This window comes from Dermacentor andersoni, chromosome 11 (assembly GCF_023375885.2).
Source record: "Dermacentor andersoni chromosome 11, qqDerAnde1_hic_scaffold, whole genome shotgun sequence".
NCBI classification, from domain to species: domain Eukaryota; kingdom Metazoa; phylum Arthropoda; class Arachnida; order Ixodida; family Ixodidae; genus Dermacentor; species Dermacentor andersoni.
The window spans coordinates 105,437,351-105,464,110 of NC_092824.1; the positions used below are offsets into that span (position 1 = coordinate 105,437,351).

The following is a 26,760-nucleotide window of genomic DNA, read 5'->3' on the forward strand; positions in this document are numbered from 1 at the left end:
GGCCGCCAAGGGCGGTGATCGAACCTGTGACCTCGTGCCATAGCCACTGAGTCATCACAGCCAGCGAAGAATTCCTGCAATAGATTTCACAGCGAATCGAAGTGCACCTACACACTCGCAATTTTGATGCTTGCTAGTTATGAGCCGATACGTGTATATATATATATATATATATATAATATCCTGTGCAAGCTAGACTGCGCTGAAGCCACACAAGAGCCAGCAGTCTTCAAACAAGCAGCAATATCCTTAAATGCGGTCAAGGTGCGTTTCATTTTGTCCTTGTACATTTTCACTGCGTCAAGTCGTATCTTATGCATCCAAGTTCAGCAAGCCTGCTGTCACACTTGTAAAAAATGTGCAGAAATGACACAATATACGAAATTGTAATTTAATAACTGCGACAATCACCTTGTGTACAGCGCTCACAACACTAACAATAGTGGCTTTCAGATCTTTTCCCTCCACGCTGTATTTGGGTGTCACAACATCACATAAGCACATGATCTGCCTACTGGCAGTGAAATGCCGGTGCAGTTTCGGCAGTCACCGGAAGACAGGTTTTTATATTACAAGGAACATTTCTGTCAGCAATACTGCTGGCAGCATGTGTACTATGGTCACCAGAAAAGGTTGTCCACCTCTTATATCTTTGCTTACAAAGCACATACTAGTACAATTGCTAATGCCTGTCCTAAGGATTATTGTGAATTGTTTGAAATATGTCAATGTGCCCTGTCTAATCTCCTGATGGTGGGTCAGAAAGTGCCCTCCCTTCTGATAAGCATATATCAAAACTTTTCTGGTCATCCCAGTACACAGCCATGGATAAAAATACTAAAACTTTTTACAAATAGTCATGCTTGCATAAAAAAAGAAAACTTTTCTGGTCATCCCAGTACACAGTCATGGATAAAAATACTAAAACTTTTTACAAATACTCATGCTTGCAAAAATGTCTTTAGCACTGTGGAGTGAAATTTGTTCCAACCTGCAGTGTAGCCTCTTGAGGATAAGCTGCCTAAATAAGGAAAATAGGTGTGATGAGATGAGTGATTGTACAATCTTATGGTGCAATGACATGTTTCATTCTGTCAATATTGCTAATTGGTTCTTACATAGCTAATTTCTTTGATGCACACATTGATTTAACCACTCACATATCCACCGTACTGGTTAATTTAAAAACTAAATGAAAGAATATGCAGGCACAACCTCAGAGCTGTTTGTTGTGTGCAACTGAAGATGAAAAATGATCATATGGCTAAAAAAAGGAATGTATAGTCAGTTGCACATACCACAAGCACTGATGTATAAGTATACTATGTATATATATGTACATTCCTCTGGTGATGTGCAACATACACCTGCTTGCTCCTCTGGAAGCCAATCAAGGCCTGTCTGTCTCACTTGTGATAAAGCACAGGCTACTTGACAGTGTATAAATTTGTCACAAAAAGGCAATGATATTCCCACGCATGGAATTTCTAAAACTCCTGTGCTTAAAACAGTCATTCTGGCTCCAAACAACAGCAGCCACATTATATGATCAGTCTTTGCTGACTATGAACAAACAGGCTGGCTAGGAATGTCCCTAGTTGACAGGCGCTCCAGCCGTTTTCCGAGATTTCAGTCTTTGGAACTCATGTTTGGTAACCCTAAGAAGGCACAACACAGCGAGAAGATCCGACGCCATAACCATGTAGAAGACAGTGTTCCAGCCGTACTGCAGAATTAGTCCCGCTAGCAGAGGACCCACTGCAGCACCTACGGAACCTGTACCGTCGATGATCGCAGTCACCGTCGCCAGTGCCTTAGAGCTGCCGGACACCGTCGGATGCGTGCCGAGCTCTGCGGAGACGGCAGTTGTGATGAGCGCGTACGGGCCGTTGATCAACAGACCCGCTATGCTCTGGAGGACGAGATTCATGACCAGGCTGACGCTGCCAAAGTGTTCGTAGACGAACATCATGGGGATCGCGGCTATCAGGAAGACCACGCAGGTAGAGGCGCTCGCGCCAGAGCGATCGGAAACGTAGCCCGCCAGGATGCCACCTACAATGCCTCCAAAGTCGAAGATGGTCGATATGAAGGCCGAGTCCTCGGAGTCGAACGACGTGGACGCGTGAATGTAAAACGGGAGCCAGAAGAGGAAGGTGTAGCTGACGAGCTTTGCGAAGAAGAGTGCCAGGGAAAAGTCGAGCACTCCCGGGATGGCCAGGGCCTGCAAGAAGGTGACGGCTTTTTTCTCGCTTTCACTTTTGAGCCGCCTCTCCAGTAGACATCGCTGCTCGTCTTCGCCCAGGGTGCCACTCGCGTCGTCCTCCTCGCCTTCGCTGGACGCCAAAGACGACGGCCGGACGACCGCGGAAGAGAGCGACGTCTGCAACGACGCCGAATTGCGCCGCGGTGTGTCACATCCGACCTCTTCAGGGTACGGCGTCAGGAAGAGCACGACGAAGACGCCGACGAGGCCGCAAATGGCGGCGGGGACGATGAACGAAAGGCCCCAGTCAGAGGTGACGAACATCCCGGCGATGTAGGCGCCCAGTATGTTTCCCACGGAGGTGTGCGCGTTCCACACGCCGAATATGAGGCCGCGCTTTTTCTTACCGAACCAGTTGCCGACGCAGGTGACGACGCTGGGCCAGCCCGTGCTTTGGAACGCGCCGCCCAGCAGTTGCACCACGAAGTAGAAGGCGAACGAGTGGATGCCCAGGCTGTGGCCCATGCCGAAGACGTGCGTGGTGAGCGCGCTGAGAAGCATGCCCAGTCCGAGGAAGTAGCGTAGGTGCATCCGCTCCGCGATGAAACCACTCGCAAACATGCACGCGGCGTACGTGAAGAGGTAGATGGAGTCGAGGTAGGAGAAGAGATGCGGTGCGTTGTCACCGTCGAAAGGGGCCCAGTCGCACCACGTTCGACTGTTGTTCTCGGTGACGACGATCGAGGCGTCGGGCCTCGCGTACCGACAGTCTTGGTGTAGCACGGACTTGACCACGCTCAGAGGCCGCCGCGTCATGTGGTAGCATGTGTACGCCAAGAAAGTGGAGACGAGCACGAAGCCGCGGTAGCACGCGAGCCTCGTTTCGGCCGTAATCGAAGCGCAGCACTTACGAAGCGCCAGCTGCACCAGCCGAAGTCCTAGCGGAGCGGACGCCATCGGCTTGTTGGATGCTGTCATGAACCGCCGCCGCTGCTCCTGCTTGCCTTTCGGGCGCGAGTGATGCCGCCGACTGCTTCCTCTCGATTTCTAGTCCGTCACAATCGCGAGGAGGACTGACATCGCTTTTCGCCGCGATAACCACCGACTAGGGGGCTCGGCTGATTGCGGTCATTCGCGGTTATCTATCCGTCCGTCCGTGGGATTGTGGGGCTCGCAGCTCACTGTCAGCTGGTTAGCTGCGCACGGCACGAAGACCGAACTCATAACGAAACAGACTTAAAATACGTGACGTAAGGAGCAGGTAGAGAGTAAATAACTTGTGATGAAATGCGCAGCATAAAAATGAGCAAAGCACTAATGAAAAAAAAAAAAGCCGCAAGAGGACGCGACGATCGGCACATTGTTGCTCGCTTACGTCTACTGTTTTCCACTAAAGCCACTTGAAATTTTGTTCAGTGTGGTGCGCGCCGCGCGGCCGTTGTGGTACACGATGAATGCGCGTTTATTTCCTGATCATGCAACCGACTATGCGGCCTTTACGGTTGCGATATCACTATAAAACAAAATGACACCGTTTGCGTTGTATCTTGCGACGCAACGATAAATGTCATCTCTCTTGTCCGCATTTCCTTTCTTTAACGCTTCGAGCCCGGTACTTCCCAGTAACGAACGGCATGCGCGTTATCAGCATCATAGAGTTTCCTACAATCAGCATGACATTGCATTCCCGACAGTAAAGTATAGCGGGCGCGGCGTTTTCAAGAAAGGAAACGCAAGCAAGGCAGATGGCGATTGTTGTTCATGACGATTGTTGTGTGGCAGATAAACACCCCAAAGGGTGTACCTTTGTATAAGCGTGTATACAGCTCCCCGATGACGAACCAAACTTGCAAACATCCTGCAAACATGACACACTAGCCCGGCGTCTTTGTCAGTTGGCTTCGTAAGGTTAATGCCGGGAGAGAGAGAGAAAGAGAGAAATAAAATCGAGCCCTTCAGCTTGAATCCTCGCTCATCCTACTCTTTTAGGCAATTTACACCCTTTGGGGTGTATCTCTGCCACACAACTATAATTGTAATCTGCCTTGCTTGCGTTTCCTTTCTTGAAAACGCTGCGCCCGCTACTTTCCTGTCGGGAATGCTATGTAAGGCTGATAACCCGCATGCCGTTCATTACTGGCAAGTACCGGGCTCGCCGCGTTAAAGAAAGGAAATGCGGACAAGACAGATGCATGATTATCATTGTGTGGCAAAAGGGTGTAATTCTGCTTAAGAGTGTAGTTCGAGTACGATTCTTGCAAATACGCACAAAATTTATGCAAATGCACAGCGGACGAACGTGAGAGCGGCAATGTGTCTCTCTCCATATGGTTTTACCATGAAATGCTATTGAAGTGTCTGAATGAATTGAAATCTGGGGCTTTACATGCCAAAACCATGATTTGATTACGAGGCAAGCCCTAGTGAGGGACTCTGGATTAATTTCTACCACCAGGGGTCTTTAACCTGCCCCCATTGAACGGGACACAGGTGTTCTTGCATTTTGTTGCCATTACACTGTAGTCTGCATCATAAATTCGGCCGGGATTCGATCCCGCGACCTCGTGCTTAGCAGCGCAACACCAGAGCCGCTAAGCCACCGTAGTGGGCAAAAAAAAGGATAAATAGTCTAAAAAATCTCCAGCCAGCAGCTTGAGCTAGAAGATGTTAGCGCATCTCCACGAGCTATGCCACACCTTCAAGTGCAGACATACAAGGACTTTCACATAAACACTTCAGTAACCAATCTCAGCGCACATAAGTCTCATACAAAGTACATACTTGCCTACCTGTGACCATAAAAATTTGTAAAAGTCCCATGGACATGACAAGGAGCAATAGCATTTCCCTTAAACATGAGCCATTGGAGGCGGTTCTCCGCGGCTCTCTTCTGGCTGACCAACTCTGGGCTGTCCAGCAGGCCCACAATGCGGAACGCTTCGTGAAGACTCACGATCTGCAGGACTTCGTTAAAACTTTTACCATACCATACCATGAGCGCACATCTTTTTTGGGATACACAAGCACTTCATGTACAATGATTCACATTTACGCGCAGCTCACAAGCTGCAGCAAGCTACGCTCTTAAATAAATTTACACCCTTTGGGTCGTATCTTGCCACACAACGAGTGTTACCTGTCTTGGTCGCGTGTCCTTTTTTGAAAATGCTGCGCTTGCTACTTTCCTGTTGAGAATGCTCCAGCATGCTCATAACATGCATTTCGTTCGTGACTTGGAAGTGCCGGGCTCGCAGCGTTAAAGAAAGGAAATGTGGACAAGACAAATGACGATTATTGTTGTGTGGCAAGATACGACTCAAAGGGTGTAATTTAGTTTAAGAGTGTAGGAGCAGCAGACGATGAGATTTTAGATCAGCAGCTTCGGTGTTGCCAATTTAGGTTGCTTCTGGTGTTTGACTGATTAAACTAGGTCAAAGCAAGTACCCAGCGAATTGATTTTTATTTTCATCACAATGGTACCTGCCAGATGTAGAGTGCTCAGCAACTGAAATGCACTACTCAGACAGAATAGTGGCCGGCGCTTCTTGCGCCACTGGTGATCCCTGGGTGATGGCTGAGGAGGCTGAATGCAGCTACGATGCATCCAAAAAGTCGATTGCTTTCATGCGACGCAAAAATGCATAATCTCAGTGTCACCAGCGTCCACCAGTGGCACAAAAAAGTGTGAGCCACCATGTTGTCTAAGTATCGCGTCTCAATTGCAGAGCACTGTACCTAAGATAGTGCAATGAAAAGTGTGTTACAGCAATACGGGTGGCAGAAGTATCATCACAAATCTTTTAATGCATATTTTTTGCAACCTTACACCGCCGCATCCTTCAATGCCTTTAAAGCCATTTTACAGACAGAATGTTTTTCTTAATGCCCGACGCAAAATTTGTAAAACTGTAGAACGAGCCCAAATTTCTACACCTTACGAAAGATTCAGGAGAGTTGGCGAGTATGAAAGTAATTATAAGCCACTGAGACTCACTGAAAATGTTGCTGTACATGCCCCTTTCCGAAGCGTGAACAGAGTAAACAAAAACTGATCTATCCTAATAAAACAACTTTGCATAATTATTTATAACATCTTCAGTGTTACAAGCCCAAATGACAGAGACAGCGTGAAGTAGCGATAACGTACAACTTTGCCAGTGTCAAGTGAGTCCTGGGTACACAACAAACAATGTGCACATTATATATACTTTACCACTCACATGCGCTCATACCACGTTTAAGCAACGCTTGTTGAGTCCAACCACAGGCTCGTTGCCCAAGTGGCAGTGAGGTAAAACGGCTATCTGTTGAAGTGTGCATCATAAAAACAGACAAACAACAAACCAAAAGAATGAGCCAGCTGATCTCAGCTATTGCTTGGTGTAACGTCACACGAGAAACAAGAGGTTATTTCTCCTACAGAAATCCTCAAAACTTTCCTCTGCTTTGCAGACCAGCACTGATGTGGGTAATTTCGTTGGTATTTCGACCATTTGAGTGTTAACGGCGGAAGACTGGACAAATCCGACGGGGCGGTAAGTTGACGGTTCGATGCCTAACTGCACAGCTTGCTTGCGGTTCCTGTGCTCGTCCGACTCGTAGTGGTCAAAGGCATCCTTGGCGCATGGAAAACTTGGGATTTTGCATACCTCACACTGCAGGTAACCTGCAGGCAAATAACAGCAGTTTCAAATGGTATGAGTGAACAAGCAATCAACTACCAAAGCAGCCAGCAATCAAAGATATACACACAGATATTGCAATAAGTATAGTCAAACCTCGATACAATGAGAACGGATATAACAGATTATCAGATATAATAACAAACTGTCTCACTGCTCTTACAGCCTAACATAACAAATATGGTATAACAAATATAGGATACAATGAAGCTTTTTCTTTTTTGCATCAGATACAACTTCGTTACAAGGTTCGGCTGCACAACACCCAGCAAAGTGACTTAAGATGTAAATGTGATGAATTCCCTCGAGAGAAGTCGGCGGAGGCAAAGGGGATCATATCACAGTTGCAGAGTGGCCAGGGCCTTCCATTCCATTCTAACTCTATTCTGCAAGTGGAAGTACCCATGAATTCCACCTCCTTTAACTCCTCAGAATAGTGAGAGCTGGGCCATTCCTAATCCTGGAATGGCTGAACTGGTCAATTCCACTCCTCGAATTCCAGTAAATGGCGCAGATTCTTTATAATTGTTAACTACTGATGCTTGCATGCCTCGTAACGAAAACATATTTTAGGATTGTTGACAATGTAACAAATAATGCTACATACAAGTATTTTGCACGCATACTACTATTGTCATTTTGAAAAGCAAAACGCATGGTTATGTTTTGTAGGACCTTTTCTCTTTTTCTGCTTCTCCCCCCGCCCTTCCCATCACACACATACATTGACAGGAACACGCCGTGGTGGCTTAGTGGCTATGACATTGTGTTGCTGAACACAAGGTCGTAGGATCAAATACTGGCCATAGTGGCCACATTTCGATGAGAGCGAAATGCAAAAGCAGCTGTGTACGATGCAATGGGCGCACATTAAAGAACCCAGGTGCTTAAAACTAAACCTGAGTCCTCCACAACAGCGTGCCTCATAATCAGATTGTGGTTTTGGTCCCTAAAATGCCAGATTTTATTTTTAATACTGCTTTGCATATTTTTATGATGTAATTTTTTGAACTACACCTCTGCAACTGCCTTCTACTGTGCCTTCTGCACAGTAGAAGGCACAGTGTATTGCAGGCACAGTAGAGGCTTCTGTGTATTGCAAATCACCGTGGACTGAAGCAGAGTGCAACTGTCTGCAACACAGTTTCCAGCCTTCATCTCTGTGTCATAAACAAAGCATGCCCTTGCTAACTTGAATCATTCTTAACAACTACAGGTCGCTGTCATTAAATTGATTTAACTCTTGTAAAACAAGAAAGATTCTCTATCTTCAGAAGTGCAGAATGCTGCTTTGTTTGTAATTATTACATCAGAGGCAGTCAACTATAGGTAGATACTGAAAGAGATGGTATTCAGAACCCACCGATTTCAAGGTATTTTCTCGCATTTGGGCCATTGTGGCAGCTGTGAAAGTCCTCAAAACTTGCCAAGTTCTTTTGAATAAGAATATTGGCTATACTCGAGATTTTGGGTGCATGGGAGTTGTGTACTGCTGTGGTGAAAAAAAGTTATGAAAAAAAGAAAACCTTCGCAGTTGTTAGCAGCACCCATTCTGTTCATATCCTCTTCGTTGTGGCCCCGTGTTTTTTGTGTTTCAACCTTTTCCAGATTATGCCTATAATTCTTTTTGTTCCATCACTCGCTGCATGGGCCTTAGCTTCTTCTATTGAAGATTAAACTAGGTTTAAGTATAAGTACGGTTGCCAAATGTCCTAAATTTAGTGCTAAATTCGCAACTTTTGAGTAAAAGTCCTGACTTGGCATGGCCAAATGTCCTGATTTTTGCATTTCTTCTACTGAATAATGATCAATAAACCAGAACTTTTCTTTTTTGCTTGCTGTTGCATATTCACAAAGGCGTTTTGTTGTTGTTGTGGTTATATTTATATCGTAGGCCCCGACTTTTGAAAGTACCTATATACGTATGGGTAGCCATGTTAGCCGGGGAACTACTGCACTTTTCTTGTTGTAAATTGTGGCATGGTAAAGCTAAAAAATCTTGTGATATTTGTTGGATGCACAGAGTGGCGGATCCTGGCACACAAAAGGATCGATAGTTGCCAGTTTCGGTTTCAGCACCCAAGAGGTGAATGTGTTATGACTTGTGATGCCATGGCTCGCTTTGTTCCTGTGGACACTATGGCGACTACTCATGCAGGCAGCCAGAACAAAAGTGCAAAGCACCATTCTATTTTTATGAACAAGCAACAATAGCGTACCTAGCTTTATTATTACATGACATCAGCAAACAGCGTCATTATGTCAAGATAATGTAGGTCAGACCAGGCATGGCGTTTTGGAATGACTTTTAGTATTAAACTACACGTTTACCAACCTGCATTCTTTTATGTGCGATAAGCATGCGGTAGTTGTTACACAACTTGGAAAACGTTTTTCTTTCCCCAGAATTACTGCCAGCCTTCACAGAAGGCCTTGAGCAGGAGCGGGACGTGCACAGTAGAAGGGAAAAAAAGTTCATAACACAAAAATATCCAGCTTAACAAGAAGGGAATCAAGTAAAGGAATACATAGTAGAAATGTGTGTCAGTATACTGCTTTAATGTGCACCCAAAGCGAGTATTTCTTGCATTCCACCCTCACTGCAATTGAACCCTCGACTTCGTGCTCAGGCGGCACAACGTGATGGCCACTCAATCACCATGGTGGCAGGAACTCTATATACAAGATGTGCCTGCTAACATTAGCCAAGCCATTACAATAAACGACTAAGACCTACAGTGTGCACCTATCAGTCCTCTTCTGCCATCAAATGCAGGTTTGCAAAACTGGTGCCAATTTCAGGATTCCTACTCAAATGGACATGCCCTCAGTGAACTATAGTTAAAGGGCCCCTAACCAGACTCCATAGCAAATTTTCGTTTTACGCTGGAAGTTGTTACGTGTCCTCTAGAGCGTTCTGCCCCCCAAATTTTTCAAATCGGCTCATTAATAGCTGAGATAGCAATATTTAGGTGCCGCGATACCATGATTTCAGCAGTTCGGCTCCACTGCCAAGCAAGATGTTCTCTCCACTCGCCCAGTCTAGCCTTCGCAAGCAAAATTCCTTCCCTGCGTTCTCCCATACCAGAACTCGAGGATCGAGTGACGCATATATCACAGGCCCCACCTTCTTTCATATTTTTTTCTCTTCACTTATTATTATTATTTTTTTCCGGCGCTATGCATTTCCTCTGATGGCGTCGCACGCGAACTGTTGTCTCGTTCACGCAGCGCACGATTTTGCGCGCTGTGCACAAGGACACATGACTAGCAGTATGATTCAATGCGACACGAATACTGAGGCAGAACAAGCAGATCACAAAAGATGATCACGTGCAGGAGCACGGTAGAAAATGGCATAGTTTCAGTACCCACGCACGTGACCGCACGACTGTGGCAACATGCAGACGAAGCGGAAGTACATCTCTCTTCCTTCGGTGCGACGTAAAACAAAAAACATGCAGACATTCCTTTTGTGTGTTTTATTATTTCTCTAAACTTGAATTCGTCAATTCAAGCAACAGATCACACAGATAACAGATGTTGTCTTGAATAATTCTTGAAGTCACGTGTCACCACAAGCGACGTCACACTGGGGACATGACTACATCGGCGCAGGAGCACGACTACGTCACCGTCCGGCTTGGAGTGCAGCGGCCGCAAGGAGAAGGAAAAATGGCATTCGGTTTGAAATTTCAGGTCTTTCCATGGTGCATAGCGATGTAATACTTTGCAGACAGGATCGTTATCACTCAATGTATGCTCTGCGTTTGTCAGCTCAAAATGGCCAGACCTGGTGAGGGGCCCTTTAAAGATATTCTTGTCGACTGGTGCAGAATACCTGACACCCACTGCCACAAATAAAAAAAAAAAAAGAGATGTGTTGCCAGAAAAACTAATTTCTCTCTGCTGCATTGTCTTTAAAGGGGCCCTGAACCACTTTTTACCGAAGTTAAAATAGACACTTTCACAAATACTTTGCCACAAAAAGTACTTCAATGCGTTCAGCAGAAACGGTGTTATTGGCAATCAAAGGTCATGCATGATCCCCTTCGCAGTGCTTCCGTTCCTCCTTCAATGCCTCGTTGCACTGCGAAGGCTGTGGTGGAGTGGGGCATGCCTACAATGCTCTGCCTACTCAACGTCACTGCGGTGCATAGTTCGTATTTGATTTTGGATGTTCACGCAGATGCCACTATTTCCAATTTTGGCACCTGCAATGTGCCAAGCACATTTGTCTTCAGCGAGCCGCAGCATGCTCTACTAACAGTCTCGTCGTGGCAGTCCGCGGTGGCTGCGGTATCTATACCACACAGCAGACCGCAGCTACAGGCAACTGAAGTGTGTATGTATTACATTTGCTTTGAGCACGACAGGTCTTGAGTTCGCTCTTGCACTTATAAGTCTGGTCATGCTACATTATGCAGACAGGCTTTGTACTGCACCAGCTTGAACGACGAATAGTAGCCACAACCAATTTGCAAATTTTGAAGTTCTATCAATAGCTTAATACAAAGCAAAGTCTGCCAAGGCATCTAGCCACGAGCAGCCAGGAGTTGGCACGCACTGGCAAGTGTGCATGTGGTCTGGCCTGAAGTTTTACGTGGTTTGAGGCTAGTTGATTGTTTAAAGCTGGTCAAAATTAGCGAGACCTGACGGTTGTGACACTGATAAGCAGGGTGGCCAAAGTTTAATTCCTACACAGGTGGCTGCGGCCGAGCGCGAGTAGACGATAGTCTGCTTTTTCCTGAAGTGTGCAATTTTTATTGAAATTCGAAAGCAGGTTTTCACTTACTCCAGCAATAGATATACACAGTAACACTAGGAAGAAGCACACTGATCCAAACAGCCTTCTCGATTGATGTCAGCTATTGGCCAATAACAGCCATGTATGGGAATCTGCTATATTACGAAATAAAGCCACCCGAAAAGAGTGAGAAGGGTTGTGTTGTAAAGAGAGTGTTTGGGAAAAGGGCGACTTCACGCTCTGCTTGCAAGTTCCACACAACGCGCACGACTGCAAAATTTGGCTGAGATGTTCACAGCAGCGCATGCTATCCGCATGCTGCATTTTTTCACTAAACCCAAGGGGTGGTGGTTCAGCACCCTTTAAAGGGGCCCTGAACCAATTTTTATAGAAGCGGAGAAAGGCATTAAGTCAAAATAAGCTATTTCAGCAATACTTTGCCACAAAAAGTACTTCAATGCGTTCAGCAGAAGCAGAGTTATTGGCAATCAAACATGGCCTCCACTGTGCTCCCTTTCCTTCTTCAATGCCTTGCAATGTGAAGGCTATGGCGCAGAGGGGCGCACCCACAACCCTCCGCCTTCTAAACATCACCATGGCATTTAGACGCCATGACTTCCACCTTTGGTGCGTACAACATGCTAAACATGAGCCAAACACGGCTGTCCTCAGCGAGCCGCAGTATACTTAGCCAGTGGACTCGTGGCGGCCCCCCGCGGCAGCCGCGGTATCTGCGCCATGCAGCTGACCGCAGCTTGACATCAGCTATCGGTCAATAGTAGCCGTCTATGGGAATGACACAATAAAGCGGCCATTGATGATATAAAGCGTCCAGAAGAGAGTGAGGGCAAGGCCTTCTGTTCAGAAGAGAGCGTTTGAGAGAAAGGTGACTTCGCAATGCGCTTGCGAACGCCACGTACCGCGTACCGCAGCAAAACTTGACTGAGATGTTCACAGCAGCGTTTGCAACCCGCGGACATTGTTTTGTCACCAAGCCTGGCAGGTGGTTCAGGGTCCCTTTAAAGAATTACTTATATTGAAGTGGTGGCTCATAGACCGTGACTTATCCGAAATTTCCCTTGCAATACATACAAGTACCAACTCGGACAGGGCTGCCCAAAATGTTTGTGCAACACAAGTTTAAAAGGTTGCATCTTCTACTACTTGGCAAAGAGTAGCTTTAACTACTGAGCAATAATTGCCAAAATGCAATTTAGTTGAATAGCAACATGTTTTCAAACAAAAGAAAAACACCTGCAAGAAATAATCATAGGGTATGCCCATCCGTTGAAATCAAGACTCATACCACTGATTGAAGTATGCAATATGACAAGTTGTATTTACCTCTGTTTATTAAATTTATTAACTAATCCTCAACTGAACAGCCCCAGGAATATTCCATTTGCACCCCTATTAACTTGAATTAACTGAGAGTGACCTGAAATTGTGGTGGTGCCGCACTTACTGCTTTTGTTGCCACTGGAACTGGCTAGCCTAATGGACGTTGTCTCCACCGCTGAAGTCAGCAGCGCCTGCCCCCTCAACACCTGGTGCTTTGCCATGGCTTTGGCATGGCTCGGACTTGCCATATGATCTCGCATTGGAGCAGGTCCCGTGAAGCTCATCTGGCATGGCTCGCACACAAGGCTCGACAGGAAGACAGGCCCACTTTGAATTTTTTTCTTGTGCTTCTCCGACGCTATGTGTTGGTTGTACGGCTCTGGCCCCGTGAACGTTTTCCCGCACGGTGTGCAGGCGTAGGCAGACGCGTTCATTTCTGCAAAAGATCGCTTCCCACAGAGACTGAAAGAGAAATTAGAGACAGCGATGTCACGTAGAAGTGAAACCAGCCGTTCTTTTTGTTTTGGCAGCTTGCTCAGTCATGCATGCACATCCCAATAAGCACAGCTTACAACTTTGTGAAGTAGAAGCAAGTTGGTAACATAGCAAGGAACTCTATAAGTTTAGCAAACATAAGAGACATTAACAATAGCTTCAGTTTCTGTAAGTCTAAGTGACTTTTTTTGAGATGCAAGTAGACAGCTAACTGCCATGACGAAATTCCTCAAGGCACTTTGACTTTGGCCGAGTTCCATGCTTAATCCCCACTTCATCCCAAAGGATACAAATGGGCCTCCATTTGTTGCTAATTCTAAAAGACTGAAGAAATTGGTGAGCTATCTAGGTGTACCGAAACTGCTTTTCTAGGCAAAGCACTTGCTTGAGATCCAATCTTATTTCAGAGTATTGTTTTTTCCCCTTTTCACATTCTAACCATTGACTTGCCACTCGAGGAACGTGAGACACGATTCTGAGTAATTCATCACTATCATCACTTAGAAACATTAAGGGCCACAACCCGGCGACTTTGTCTAGAAAAGGTGCCAAACTGGCTTAGACAGCTTTTGCTAAGTGAGGCTTACAGTCATGAAGTTGTTAAACATGCAGCTCAGTAAGAGCTTTCGATGCTTATGTGACATTATTAAAAAAAAAAAAAAAAGCCAATGTGCTATCATCTCGGCCTACCAAAGGCACGAAAAGTGAATGGCTAGCGCAATGCCAGAAATAGTACAGTTGCCTTCAAGTTTATCTAAACAGCAAGTGTAGGTCTTTTTCTGCAGTAGACAGGATCCAGTGTGTCTCAAGCATGCCTCTAAATTAGACACATGGACAAGCTTAGGTCATGCTTCATTCTAGTAAGTGGAAGCATGCTTCATATCAGCGGTGAAATGCGTAATGGTAGCTACCGACAGCATGCAAGTCTAATTAGCTCACTTTTGTCACGAAATGCCACCACTCAACCTATCAGGGTTCATACAGAACATTTGAATAAATGCTCGGACAAAGATAGGTCCACCTGTCAAAATGCAGGGCAGCTTTTCTGAGGCACTTTATCCCCGGTTTTATGTAACTTCTGTACCGCTGTGTTCTGTTCCATCTGTTGGCCTCCTCCTTGATTAAGGACAATTAAACGATTTCAAAAATGCCAAAGGGCAAAAAACAAGGATGGGGAAACAAAACTTCCTTGTACACATACACAAGAAAATAGTGAAAGACCCTTCTACTTGGCTGCAATTTCTTGCAGCTAAGCAGCTGCTGAGTTGGGACACACTTCAAGCTCTTCAGGTCGCTTTCCAAGGTTGACTTTCTCATTTAATGATGTCTATTGTTTCCTAGCATGATGGTTCGTGGTGTCCAGCTTCAGCCGGAGATAGTTGTCACATTAAAGCCAAAGGCCTGTAACTTACTTTTATGTAAGAGTTTCTAGAGAATATAGGGCTCAACAATGGAGCCACGATGGCTGCGGTGTGAACTAGCAAAAAAAACAGAAACAAGAAAAATCTACGGCTTGGTCACTCGATCTGGCTTCGTCTAGCTCTATGATGGCAAGCGTAATTTAAACAAGCCTTTTATTTGTAACTGCGGAGATGTCACATTGCATCGCTTATTCATACTCTGAAAAGGTAACAGAGTATCATTTTCCAATAGACAGTGTCCATGTCATGAGCCCGATGTAGAGCTTATTATTTTCAGTGTTCAAAAGTCACCCCTCAACATCAGTTTTCAGGGTATTCAAGGAGCAGATTTATTTCCAAGGACCTTGAAGGGCCTTTGAATATACTTTCCGATATTCAGGGGTATTCAAGGATTTCAAGGAGGTGTACGAAAACTGGCCCGTACATGAATATTAGAAGTAAGCAAATATCAAACTCCGAAAGTTAATGCTTTGATTTGAAACATAAGTCCTCCATTCATATTTGGAGGAAACGTCACATGGTAATTTTGAAGCCTAGTTAGAAAAAATATAATTGAAAGACTGATGCGAAATAGGCCCTCACGTGCAGATGAGCCCCGAAAAAGAAAATGTATGATGTTGGAGAAAGTTGCTTAGATGAAGCTAGCTGCCTGACATTATGCCTCCTTGTAGTCTTTTTTACCTTGCTCCATGCACACAAGTTGTACAAGTGCATTTTCAATATGCACAAAACGCGAGCAATGCCAGTTTAGATGTGAAGCATGCATTTCAATTAGACACATCAGCTAGCTTAGGTCATGCTTCATTTTAGCAGGTGGAAGCATGCTTCATACGAAACCTGCTTCAGCTCAAAACGGCACCGGGAGTGGCTGTTTCCATATCAGTGATGAAATGCGTAACGGTAGCGACCCACAGCATGCAAGTCTGGTTAGCTCACTTCTGTCATGAAATGTCGCCACAAACATATTGAATGTGAGGCAGGAGAGCGAATCCACATCATGCCTCATTTCTGTGAGTACAAGCGTTCTGCATGCCTGTTTGCAAGCTCAAGATAGCACCACAATGCATGAACAAACTGACATGCAACACTGCACATCACTCTAGCTAAAATCCTGGGGCCATATCAAGATTTCCATCACTGCAGATATTGTCCCCAAGGGGTGCGTAGTCTGATCAGCTGACAGAATGGATGTTGCAAGATCAATTCACATATTACAAAAAGGTGAAGGCATGCGAGCAGTACGCTCACTGCCTTCTTCTTTTTGCCGACACCTGTGTACATACCTTTATGCATCAAGGCCTGTGAAACGCTTCCTTATGATAATTCAGTAAGTTGATAGCTTGCATTAAGGCCACAAAAGTTTTGTAACCAACTGAAACACACATGAACAGAATCATCAACAGTGATCAAGCAAAGGATGTTTTTGGAGCAGACAACAAAATTCATCTGCCCTAACAAAGACAAGTCTCTTGTCAAAACATTGGCCTCAGAAACATACTTTGTTCAACCAGTGTTCATTGCTTCCAAGTCTTAATCTTCCTGTGAACCTATCTTCGTTTGAACAGAACCAGTCTTAGAAATGATTGTCTGACACAGGCAAGCAATGCTATTCTAGAATTATTTTTACGGCAACAGCTGTGGTGACTGACTTTCTAATGTAATGTTCCACACTGTACTGATCGTAGAAGAGTTGCATCTGGGAGTGCAGTTCTGGGGAGAATGTGCTGCCTGCTGTTACCGTCAATTGCAGCTAGAGCACCGACATTTGTTGCCATTGAAGAAGTTCGTCTGATTGTACTGTTTCGGCCAATCAGACTGCAACCTCGCGGGAATTGTCTCTGTTGGGGTGGAAATCATATGGCCCCAACACTGATGTGAAAGGAAAGCAGGGCAGGCAAAGGAAGCTGCAGTTCGAAGCCTCCACACCTTTTGCAACATGGACATTATGACAGTGAGCAACAGTGATGTGCATTTTTGACACTCCTTGCTGACAGCAGCAGCTATTTACCCGCAGCTTCTCCCACCGAAGAGAGAACGGAATGATCAAACTTCTATGAAGACCAGTGGGATGCTGTGAAGAATAGACAATAAATGATTCATCACACACAAGATCAACAAAACAACACAATGCAAGCTGCGGCTCTTGGATTATGCAGTGACATCAGAGTTAATGAAAAGGAGGCAGATAACGTCATCCCTCGTTAAAAACACGATAATTAGAGTGTTAGTAAGTGATTAGGCGCGCAAACGCAGCACAATCACATAAAGCTTCATGCCCCGTTACCGTAATGAACACACAGTGGGAACTTACAAAAATGATGAAACAAAGGGAAGCATGCGCGAGTAGCAAGCCATGCAGGAGCTTACGCAACACGTTGAGAAGGTAAAAATGCGATTACAGATTCTTAGAGGTTTAATAACTACTGAAATGATAAACATTAAGCCCGTAAATAGCTGGCTATAAAAGCGGGCGTTTATTTATTTTATTTTTTGTTTTTTCTCCCCCCCCCCTAGGTATTTAATTGAAACCGTTCCCAGAACGTTTAGTGGAGCCAAGTGGTTTGGGTATGTCGAAAAAGAATCATGAAAGGAAGCGTGCTCGGATTACCAGGTAGGTCAGCTGTGTCGCCTCCACACACGAATAGAGGAGCTTTAGTGTCGCTGAAAATCAGTCGCTTCAAAACCGAAACTACATGCGCACTCGGTTACCAGGAAAGAACCGCCACCGCTCAGAAACATAACGATAGCATACCGAACTTGACACAAGCACAATAAAGGTCTACGTCCACAGGCGAACGAAGATTACGCAGTTCGCAACTTACGGGATACCAGACATGCTAAAGCTTCAGCGCGTTACCGACTTCGTGCGCTTTCATAAACGGAACCGTAGAATGAAGCTGTGGAACATTAAAAATGAACTGGCTTGACAAACGCCTACTACCGACTTGGCTCGGATCTACTAAACTTTTCTTCCTATTATGGAGGGACGAGCCACATGTGTGTAATTTATCGTAATCGTAAAAGCCGTAGTTTTGTTCATGCACGTAACTACCACGCTTATTTTAAGCTTCGTTTGCTGCATGGTCTCGGCTCAGGCGCTTGCATTACATACGTTAAGAAAACTGAACGTGAAAAATGAAAAACAAGGTATGGTTATTTTTGAGCCTACAAATTACTTCGTGTACCAGTACTCACTGCGACTGTACCGTTTGTCATCAGCTGGTTGACAGGCGCCCAAAAATAAATTTTGGTGGTATAGCTATAGCGCCAGTAGCGCTTCCGCGGTGGTCAGGGTCATTATCATCATCACGATCGTCACCATATGTCGTCACCTTTATGTTGCCTTTATCTACGTCGTCATCGTCATGGCGTAGGCATCTGAGCTGGTTGGGCACGTTTCCTTCGCCCCTGTGGTTGGGCATCTCTGCGATGTATGCAGGGGCAGGGCACAACATGTCCCAACCCGGGACGAAGTCTTGACGATGTCGCCCACAAATTAGGTAAGTTGACAGCACTCGAATAGGCTATAACGCCCTTTTTTATGGTTAACGTACAAGCGCTGAGCTGCGCACACCTAGCCGTGTTCCGTTGCTGACGCAATGTGCAATAACTTAGATTTACCCATGTAGTCTTTTTTTTCTTTTTCTGAAAGTGCTGTTTATGACTCCATCGTGATTGCCTAGCTTTTAATATTATCGCGGTCATGCGTATGTTATAGTTAACATCGAGCTGCGTTTGCTGTGTTAGCGCCACGTTGTCTCCGTGGCAAAGTTCTGACTGGTGTAACTTCTGTGAAATCTTTCTTTGATAACATGTCCATGCCAGGTTAAGAAAGTACTGTTCAATTAAGCCAACAAATCCCAGTGTATCATATCTTTAATGCTGTGTCTTATACCAGAAAAATATATTTAAATGTGAGACATTTAAGGCAAAGCCTGCAGTAGCGTTTCTGATGGGCTGTTGTAAATAGTTTGTCAAACCAATCATTACTATATAATTACATTTCGCTCAGCACATTTATGTAAAGAATGAACTATCTATGGCCAGAAATAAAGGTAAACAAGTTGTTTCGATTTTCCTTGGAATGTAGTGGTGTTTAGGCTTTGTGAAGTTAGCTGATGATTGGACCAAAGCGATTAATTTTCTAGAAGTGTTAGCAGTTATGAAAACTTTATACTTATGTTAAGCTTGTCAAAACTAGCTGCAGGGACTATTACTGCACATTGAAACAGGTACTAAAATCAAGCTGTCTTTATCGTGCTTGTGTTTTGAAGGAGTCTTCCTCATAAATGGTTCACTGACAAAGCTGTTGCTTCAAATGTGAGAGATTCAATACTGGGGCCATATTATGCAACAACTCTTTTCATTCATTTTTTTCTTCGTCATTGTTTGGTAGGATGCCATGGCTATCTTATCACTAGTGTTGGCCACTCATTGTGACGGGGATAATAGAAACATAATTGATGGAAAAGGGAATTCTTTTGTAATATGGTCTCTGGTTTGTGTAAAATCTCTAGAAGTATAACAGTTTGTGTTGTGTGGCCTATTTAGCATGTTTCATCTAGCAGAAATTAGCTCCTTGCTCAAACACCCTCATCATGGCCTAATCGATTGAAATGCCTGAACACAGTTCCATGTCATGTCAAACAAGTCATGTCATGGAAAACAAACAATTTGCTTACCTTTATTTCTGCCCATGGAAAGCAATTTTTTATGCAAAAATACAAACATTATTTGAGTTATAACTTGATTAGTAAGTAATTATCCAATTAAAAATAATAGTTTGTTGGCTGAACTATTGGCAGCTCGAACTTGGTTCCAGCATATCAGGAATGCAACTACGGGCTTGTTGTTAAGCTTCGTGTGCTTAAAAAACATATTTATGAATCAGTCTCAGCACAGATATGTTGGATGTTACAGGGTTAAGTGCTTCATTTAATAAAATGCTTGATAAAATATTTATGTGCACCAAAAGGACCTTTATTAGAAAATACAACTGACGTGATAGTAGGGGGGCTTTCTGAAAATGTCCTTTTTTCTTTTTGCATCTTGCAGTCACACCATTTCAGGCCTTTGAAAAATGTACGCAACCACTTTCACTCAAGAATTTAGAAGATGCACCATCGACGTATATTTATTTGAAAGCACCGTTTGGGGGGGCTAAAGGAAAAATAAGGTGAGTGTCATTTCCAATTCAGGTCTGCAAATACATATGCATTGTCCTAAACAAATGGCAGGGAAAAATCTTGAATGCACCCTGTACATCAACAGGCTAAGGCCTCCATAAAGAGGTGACCAGGTTATCTATATAAATGCAGACAGACATGTTAAATATCTCCTCTGGTAGATATCGCACTTCAGTCACATCAGCTGGATTACTTGAAGCTGAAATATTTGCATAACAAAGTGCATAGTGGTGTTGACTAGTTAAGCAAAATTTCTCTAATTACCTTAGTAATTACTTACTTTAGAGTGCACATCCGAATTGCGGTATGAGAGCCAAACCCGTTGTGGTAGCTTTGTGGCTATGGCATTGTGCTGATTTGAGCGCAAGGTGCCAGAAACCTCAGAATTTGATTTTTTTTTAATGAAGCCAAGCAGCTGTGCATTTTAACCACTTGCTGTTAACTACAGATCCCCTACAACTCCGTTAAATAAGTACAGCAGTTGTAAGGCATCTTAGTTTGAAAACTAAGGTCGGTCTCGAAGTGTTGGACCTACTGTCATTGACATTATCATGATGTCATGACTTTGAGCAAGGCCTGCTGACTTTTTCTGACGACGTTGCTCACAAAATAATTAACTAGAGTGCTTTCACACGGGTCTTGGACGCACTAATGTGTTGGCAGCCACATGAAAGCAAGAACAGAGTGAGACAGTGTATCATGTTATGACAGAGTATCAAGATTGGTTCATAGGAGGAGGCATTTAGAATGATCTGATGCTTGCCTGTTAAAGTTCAGGGTTGTTGCACTATGCATTCATCTGAATTGGGGTTTGCACTTCGAGAATGCTTGCGAACGGTGTATTGCATGAACGTAAGCATTGCATGAAATTGAAGTTGTGACCTGTGCTGCGCATAGATAAACATTGCATAAGACTGGGCATTGCATGGGATGACAAGACAGTTGTATGTGTCGCAGTTGTATAGAATTCAATGAATCGCTTCTCTTAAGCTTCACATCGCATGGATTCCAACATGTGCATTGGATCTGTGTAATTATTTTTTTTCTTCTCTTTTCATCTCCCAGGATGATTGGCTCCCATTTTTGATGGACACTGACTTGCATCAGTTCTCCTGTGAAGCAGCTGTGATGACCGCTGGCCACGCCTAAAGGCGTCATCAGTACTCGAAGTGTTCCCAGGTGGTCTCCCTCCCCAAGTACTGAAAGCTTCCAGTGCTCCTTGGCTTTGTTGTTCAGACCTGATGGCCTCTCTCGGGGGAACTGGCGAATCCGTGTCCTTGTTCGCATATCATGTCATGCACTGCATGGTGTGGTGAAATCAATGCTCAAAGCTTTCCCACAGGGAATGTCTGTCAGAAACTATTAAATCTTATTTTTAGACCCTGTTGAGCTTGGCTCGTGTGTTGTGAAAACTGTTTCCCTGCGTTTGCAGCACTGAAGTGGTAATTAAGAGGAAGCGTTGCCTCCAGGTTCAAATACATGTAAAATGCAGAAAGACCTAAACTAATTTGAATGAAATTTGTTGCATTTATGAGAGAAGGCCCAATATTGGTTATTGTAAAACACAGAATTCTGATTTAGTATGTCCTAGCTTTAAAAAAGGTTTTAACAAAAATTGACGCACAAAGTTTTGTTACCACATTGGGGACGACTAAACAATTTCTCTGTTCCCGTGTATGAAGGTAGGAGCACCTGAGGCAAAGCTACCTCTGAAGGAGGAGTAAAGAACAACAAACATGCTCCTTGCTAAATATGGCCCCTGGATTACAAACTTGATTGATCTCGCTACGAGTGAAAGCTTGCCACTTTCCATAGGCATATTTCATGAAATTGGTACACTTGACCAGAATTCTGGCTAGAGTGCTGAATTGGTGTGCTCTGATGCAACGAAATCAATATCTGCGTTGCAGGCCAGTTTAAGAGGAGACGCTTGTGACCAGCAGAAGACACTAATGCCCAGGCAGCTCAGTGTTCAGCCTTGTATTTTGAACTTAGTAGGTGCTGCTTCCTCACGCAGCACCTACTCGCGTATGGGGCAGAAACGTGGAGGGTTACGAAAAGGGGTCTACTTAAATTTAGGACGATGCAACAAGCTATGGAAAGAAGGATGGGTGTAATGCTAAGGGATAAGAAAAGAGCAGATTGAGCGAGGGAACAAACGCGAGTTAATTACATCTTAGTTTAAATCAAGAAAAAGAAATGGACATGGGCAGGACATGTAATGAGGAGGAAAGATAACCGATGGTCATTCCAAGGTTCCAAGGGAAGAGAAGCGTAGCAGGGGGCGGCAGAAAGTTAGGTGGGCGGATGAGATAACTTTGCAGGGACATGGCCACAATTAGTACATGACTGGGGTAGTTGAAGTATGGGAGAGGCCTTTGCCCTGCAGTGGGCGTAACTAGGCTGATGATGTGCTGTGTTAATGCTCTTTGCTGTGTCGCCATGCATTCAAGTGCTCTAGGCAAACATGAATGTCTGCACCGTGAACTGGAGTGTCTGCTCTGTCTCTGAAACGGGCAATGACTCAAAAGAAAATGGCAGCTTCCTAACCAGCAGATGGAGTGGGTCTACTTGACTGACCTGATGGCACGTTGTAGATGCATTTCAGCGACACTAACAGTAGCCGTTTATGGCGCCATACTGGCATGCCAGTCTTCAATGACACAGCGCTGGAAGTTTTTCTCATCACTTGAGGGATGACTGCCTCAAAAGGAAGTTTCCATGCACCACTTGCTTCAACAGCATGCAGTCGCTGTAGTTAACTGTGTATGTTGTGCTTGTGCCATTCATGTTAATGCTGTCAAAAGACGTCGCTGCATATATGTTCCAATGATATGTATGTGCATATATATCATTGGCCATCACCACTGCCCTGTCGTTAACCTCTGTCACATTCTCACACCTCCCCTTTTTTTCCATGCTGCCTCACAAGTCTACCATCAGAGCCCAGCTTTTCAGAAAAAACTATCGCACTCTTTTCCTTCCACACTTGCAGATAGAACAGTTGCAGTAGAGTTCTCAGGTAGGTGTGTGCCATTGGAGGGTTTTGGTGAATTTAGTGCATGTTTCAATTTTCACAGCTACACAAATTAATTGTAGTGTAAACTGTAAGCACTACTAGTAAAAACCAGCTTAGCAGAGCGGGCATGCAAGTATTCCCGGTGAACATCACGGGGAAAGCCAATCGCATTGCTCATCGAGCGACATCACACGTCCATTCTGCATAGCATAAGCGGAGGCAGGTAAAATGCAGTGAGCGGTACTGCTGCAATCTGTAGCGATGCAAATTTTTTAAGCCTAATTATAAATTACAGGTTTTACACGACTGCTTAAAAGTTGGCCTCTAATCACAGGAGCCTGCTGCAACGATGCCCTGCCGACTACCTTAGAATCTACACAAATATGACTGAGTTCAGGCAAGTGTGCAGACCACAATGTCCAGCACCAAAAGGGTTTATTGGGAATCACTCAAACAAAAGGGGGAGGATGCCAGAAGGGGAAAAAAAGCTATTTACAAAAGAAGTAAAAAAAAGAACAGTTATCAGCCACTGTGTAGTCTGTCACCCAGTTAGCCGCGCTGGTCACTTGGAGGTCGTGGCCCCCTCATGGCTTGTAGTCATATCTCCGCCGTCGTCGTCATCGTCGTCCGCTTGTGGCCTGCTCTTCATCTTTTGGAATTCGTCCTTGTAGTGGTTTTTCCGAAGGCTCATAAACTTCTTGTGCCTCTCTGCAAATACAGGACAGCAGTAATTTGAGCGTGCACAATGTGAATGGAGCTCTCATAGGAGTGAACAGTATAACCCTTTGTGGAATAGTGCAGCAGACTGGAAAAATAGTTTGTTTCTAGTATGGAGTTTTTGGCTATATGTCTTTGGCCAACACTGAATGATGGGCAGCAGCACCATTTGTTGGATGAAAGCAGGAACAGAGGATGAGGAAAAAAGTAGTGTGGCATATGCTTTCTCCTAACAGGGTCACATGAGAATAGACCAATGCAAGATTTATAGCTGCAGTGGTATCGCATTGGTAATGTAGAGCAAATGCCATGTACACCTCTGTTTCACATCTGAGGAGAACTCTGTGCTAGTTCCACAGGAAGCCATAGGTGGCATTGGGCGAAGCTTTATTCCAGTGTTCTGCTTGGTGTTGCCCACCTATTGCTGAAAAGGTTTCCACCAAATAACTTTTTCTCTTTCACTGAATATACTTGTTAATGTATTTTGCAGACTTCAATAAAAAATAAGGATTTCCTTCAGTTATTTTTCCCTCGTTCTTAAAGCGTTAAAGCAGTGCAGAGATATTTTCAAATTTACAAAAGAAGCTCTAGGTATGCTGCTTGCACGTAAAGGGCGACACATGGCAAATACAGAGGCTTTTTTCACTCTGAAAAATGCTTCTGTTGTTCCTGTCTCGTTAATATTATGCCTATCTTGCTACATTGCTCAGTGTGTGGCCCTTCTGGCTCCTCGAACTTCTCTGTTGCCGTCAAAGTTATGAATTTTGTGAAGGTGACAAAATGCCAAGTTGCATTCACAATTTACTCGTCATTCTGCCGTCCATGCAAGGAGCTATCGGGGCATGCCCACACCGACAAAAGTGTCATGGTCAAAGGTGTCTGAAGATGTGTTGGCTTTTTACTGAAGCTTTCCTCACTCTGAAAGTAGTTTCTGTGTGGAAACAAAAATGTCCTGTAACGTCACTTTGGTTGGCATTCTGCCTTCCCTTAACACTTTGCATACTGTAGGAAATGACTAAAATGGTACCAAATTTCCCAGGAATTTCTTAGGAATGCAGCACACAGGCAGCCATGTTTCCAATGTAAGCGTTCAAGCAGTCCATAATGAGAAAAATTACAATGCCACGAACATTGACAAGTGCCACCATATAGTGCTGGAAACTGCACCGAAAAGCAAGCTGATGGATATGTGCTTGTCATTGGCTCACACTGCAAGGTGTTTTTGTTCATGATGAGCATTATACATGTCGCCACTAGAGAAAGTATCAACAGTCCGAACTGTAGGTAGGAAAGGCAATCCTCTCCCCGAAACGTGCTGTGGCATGTTTTGTCAACAATTGATGTCGACCCAACTGATGCACAATCATACCTCCCGCTCCTTTTTCTGTCCCCTCGAAAGGAATGAGCTTTTATGCACTCCTTTATGTGAGGTACGGAAGTGCCGTTGGATCTTTTTGCTTATCAGCTCAAAGCAGTCTTGTTGCCAAGCCGTGTAGCCACAAAAGTGTGCTGCATAGTCCCTGAGGCACCACCATCTGTCACTGCCCGAGTGGCACATGAAAATCTGATGTATGTGTGCGCCAGGCTAAATAACAGGGCATGATACTATGGGATACATAATGAAACATGTCAGTGTGCACTTCTGAACCAGCTCTATTAGCTGGAACTTAAAGGAACAGGCAACCGCGCAGAACATGAGTCGAGCAGAAAAGATGGGTGGCTTTCACAATTTGCGAGTCGGGCTATTGACATCGCACTCACTTTCTCAGCGTTGCTGGAGGAGGGACTCTTACTTTTTTAGATGCAACTCGGATTGAAAAATTCTGCTTACTAAATATCCATGCGATTTTGGAAGTAACCGCTGCAGATGTAAACACTACCAATCGTGAGCTTTGCATTGCGCCATAAAAAACGAAGTCCTTAAAATCGGTTGTCAGTCCCTTTAAGGCTGAACCACATGGAGCACTTGTATGCTATTCCACACGAACACGTTGCACAGCTATGTGCCTGCTGTTGCCAATGGATTCTGTCAGTTTCCCAGCGTTCTTGTAGTTTTACTAAGATTCTTATCGTAAAGATGAAAAAAAATCAACTGCATTTAAAATATTTAACAGAGGCCACTGAACAGGATGGCTTCGGCAGAACGAATGGCAGGCAGCTTTTTCCACCTCGACATCTCCATGGTAGTGATGGCATAGTGCTCTTAACCACAAGCACGAACTGTTTCTGTGAAACGAGATGCATTTTATTTCCTCTGCATTTTTCTGACAACCTCGGGGAATTGTTAAATTATGTGCACAAAAATGGCATACGATAAGCCTTCTGTGATGCTTTCTCTTTCTCTGAACCTTCTTTGCCAGTTATTGTGCCATCTCCACGAGCACAGATCCACATCGACCTCATCACCTCTGGCAGATATCGCCCTCAACTTACAATGCCAGGAGGTGACATGCTAGGTCTGGCTGAGCCATGTTAAAAGTCTGTAATGTCGAGTCTGGGCCAGGTGAGGCTTTGAGCCGCCATGCCCGGCTCGGGTTGCTAACCCATGGTGACACCTGCCCCAGGCCAAGAACATGTAACCCCATGCACTGCTCGAATCTAAATCTAAGCACACAAGTGTTGTAGCATTCAGGCTGTATGGTCAACATTGTAGTTGAATGTTGGACACAGTACCTTCCTCTTCCTTGGACATAGGCTTCTCATCTTCGGGGAGGTTCTTGAATCCCACACCACCTTTCCGGTGGCTCTTCTTTCGTCTGCACGACACGTGACATGTACACAGTTACGTGGCACACTCGTGATTTGCCGTTGCGATAGAAATTTCTTTGCGCTGTCACAGTTACAGAAATTTTTTTAAAAAGCGTTATAGCAGGAGCTCCCATGTAAATAGATGTGAATGGAGAAATTGTGTTGCTTGGCATCTACTGCACCGAATTTGGTTATATT

At 44.5% G+C, this 26,760-nt stretch overlaps 2 protein-coding genes and 1 long non-coding RNA gene across 3 annotated transcripts; 1 reads left to right on the forward strand and 2 right to left on the reverse strand.

The window, feature by feature from the left end:
* Positions 1–367: 367 nt before the first annotated feature.
* MFS16 (major facilitator superfamily transporter 16) lies at positions 368–3,569 on the reverse strand. Its single transcript, XM_050186029.3, has one exon. It carries the CDS (start codon positions 3,182–3,184, stop codon positions 1,595–1,597), a length of 1,590 nt encoding a protein of 529 aa, XP_050041986.1. The 5' UTR covers positions 3,185–3,569; the 3' UTR covers positions 368–1,594.
* A 2,421-nt stretch (positions 3,570–5,990) lies between these two features.
* On the reverse strand, positions 5,991–17,860 carry LOC126539269 (uncharacterized). The gene is made up of 3 exons (XM_050186054.3): positions 17,715–17,860; positions 13,101–13,438; positions 5,991–6,872 (listed from the first exon to the last, which is right to left on the reverse strand). The coding sequence occupies exons 1-3, from the start codon at positions 17,726–17,728 to the stop codon at positions 6,595–6,597; spliced, it is 630 nt and encodes a 209-aa protein (XP_050042011.1). The 5' UTR covers positions 17,729–17,860; the 3' UTR covers positions 5,991–6,594.
* Positions 17,861–18,234: 374 nt separating this feature from the next.
* Positions 18,235–21,465, forward strand: LOC126539276 (uncharacterized). The gene is made up of 3 exons (XR_007601274.3): positions 18,235–18,392; positions 19,948–20,068; positions 21,144–21,465. It is a non-coding gene; the product is annotated as an uncharacterized lncRNA (long non-coding RNA).
* The last annotated feature ends 5,295 nt before the right edge of the window (positions 21,466–26,760 follow it).

Coding starts and splice junctions, on each gene's coding strand:
- LOC126539269 (XM_050186054.3), bottom strand. Junction 6,873..13,100: donor TTCCAGTGGCAACAAAAGCA/GTAAGTGCGGCA, acceptor ATTTGCCTGCAG/GTTACCTGCAGTGTGAGGTA.
- MFS16 (XM_050186029.3), bottom strand. CDS start 3,184: ATGACAGCATCCAACAAGCCGATGGCGTCCGCTCCGCTAGGACTTCGG.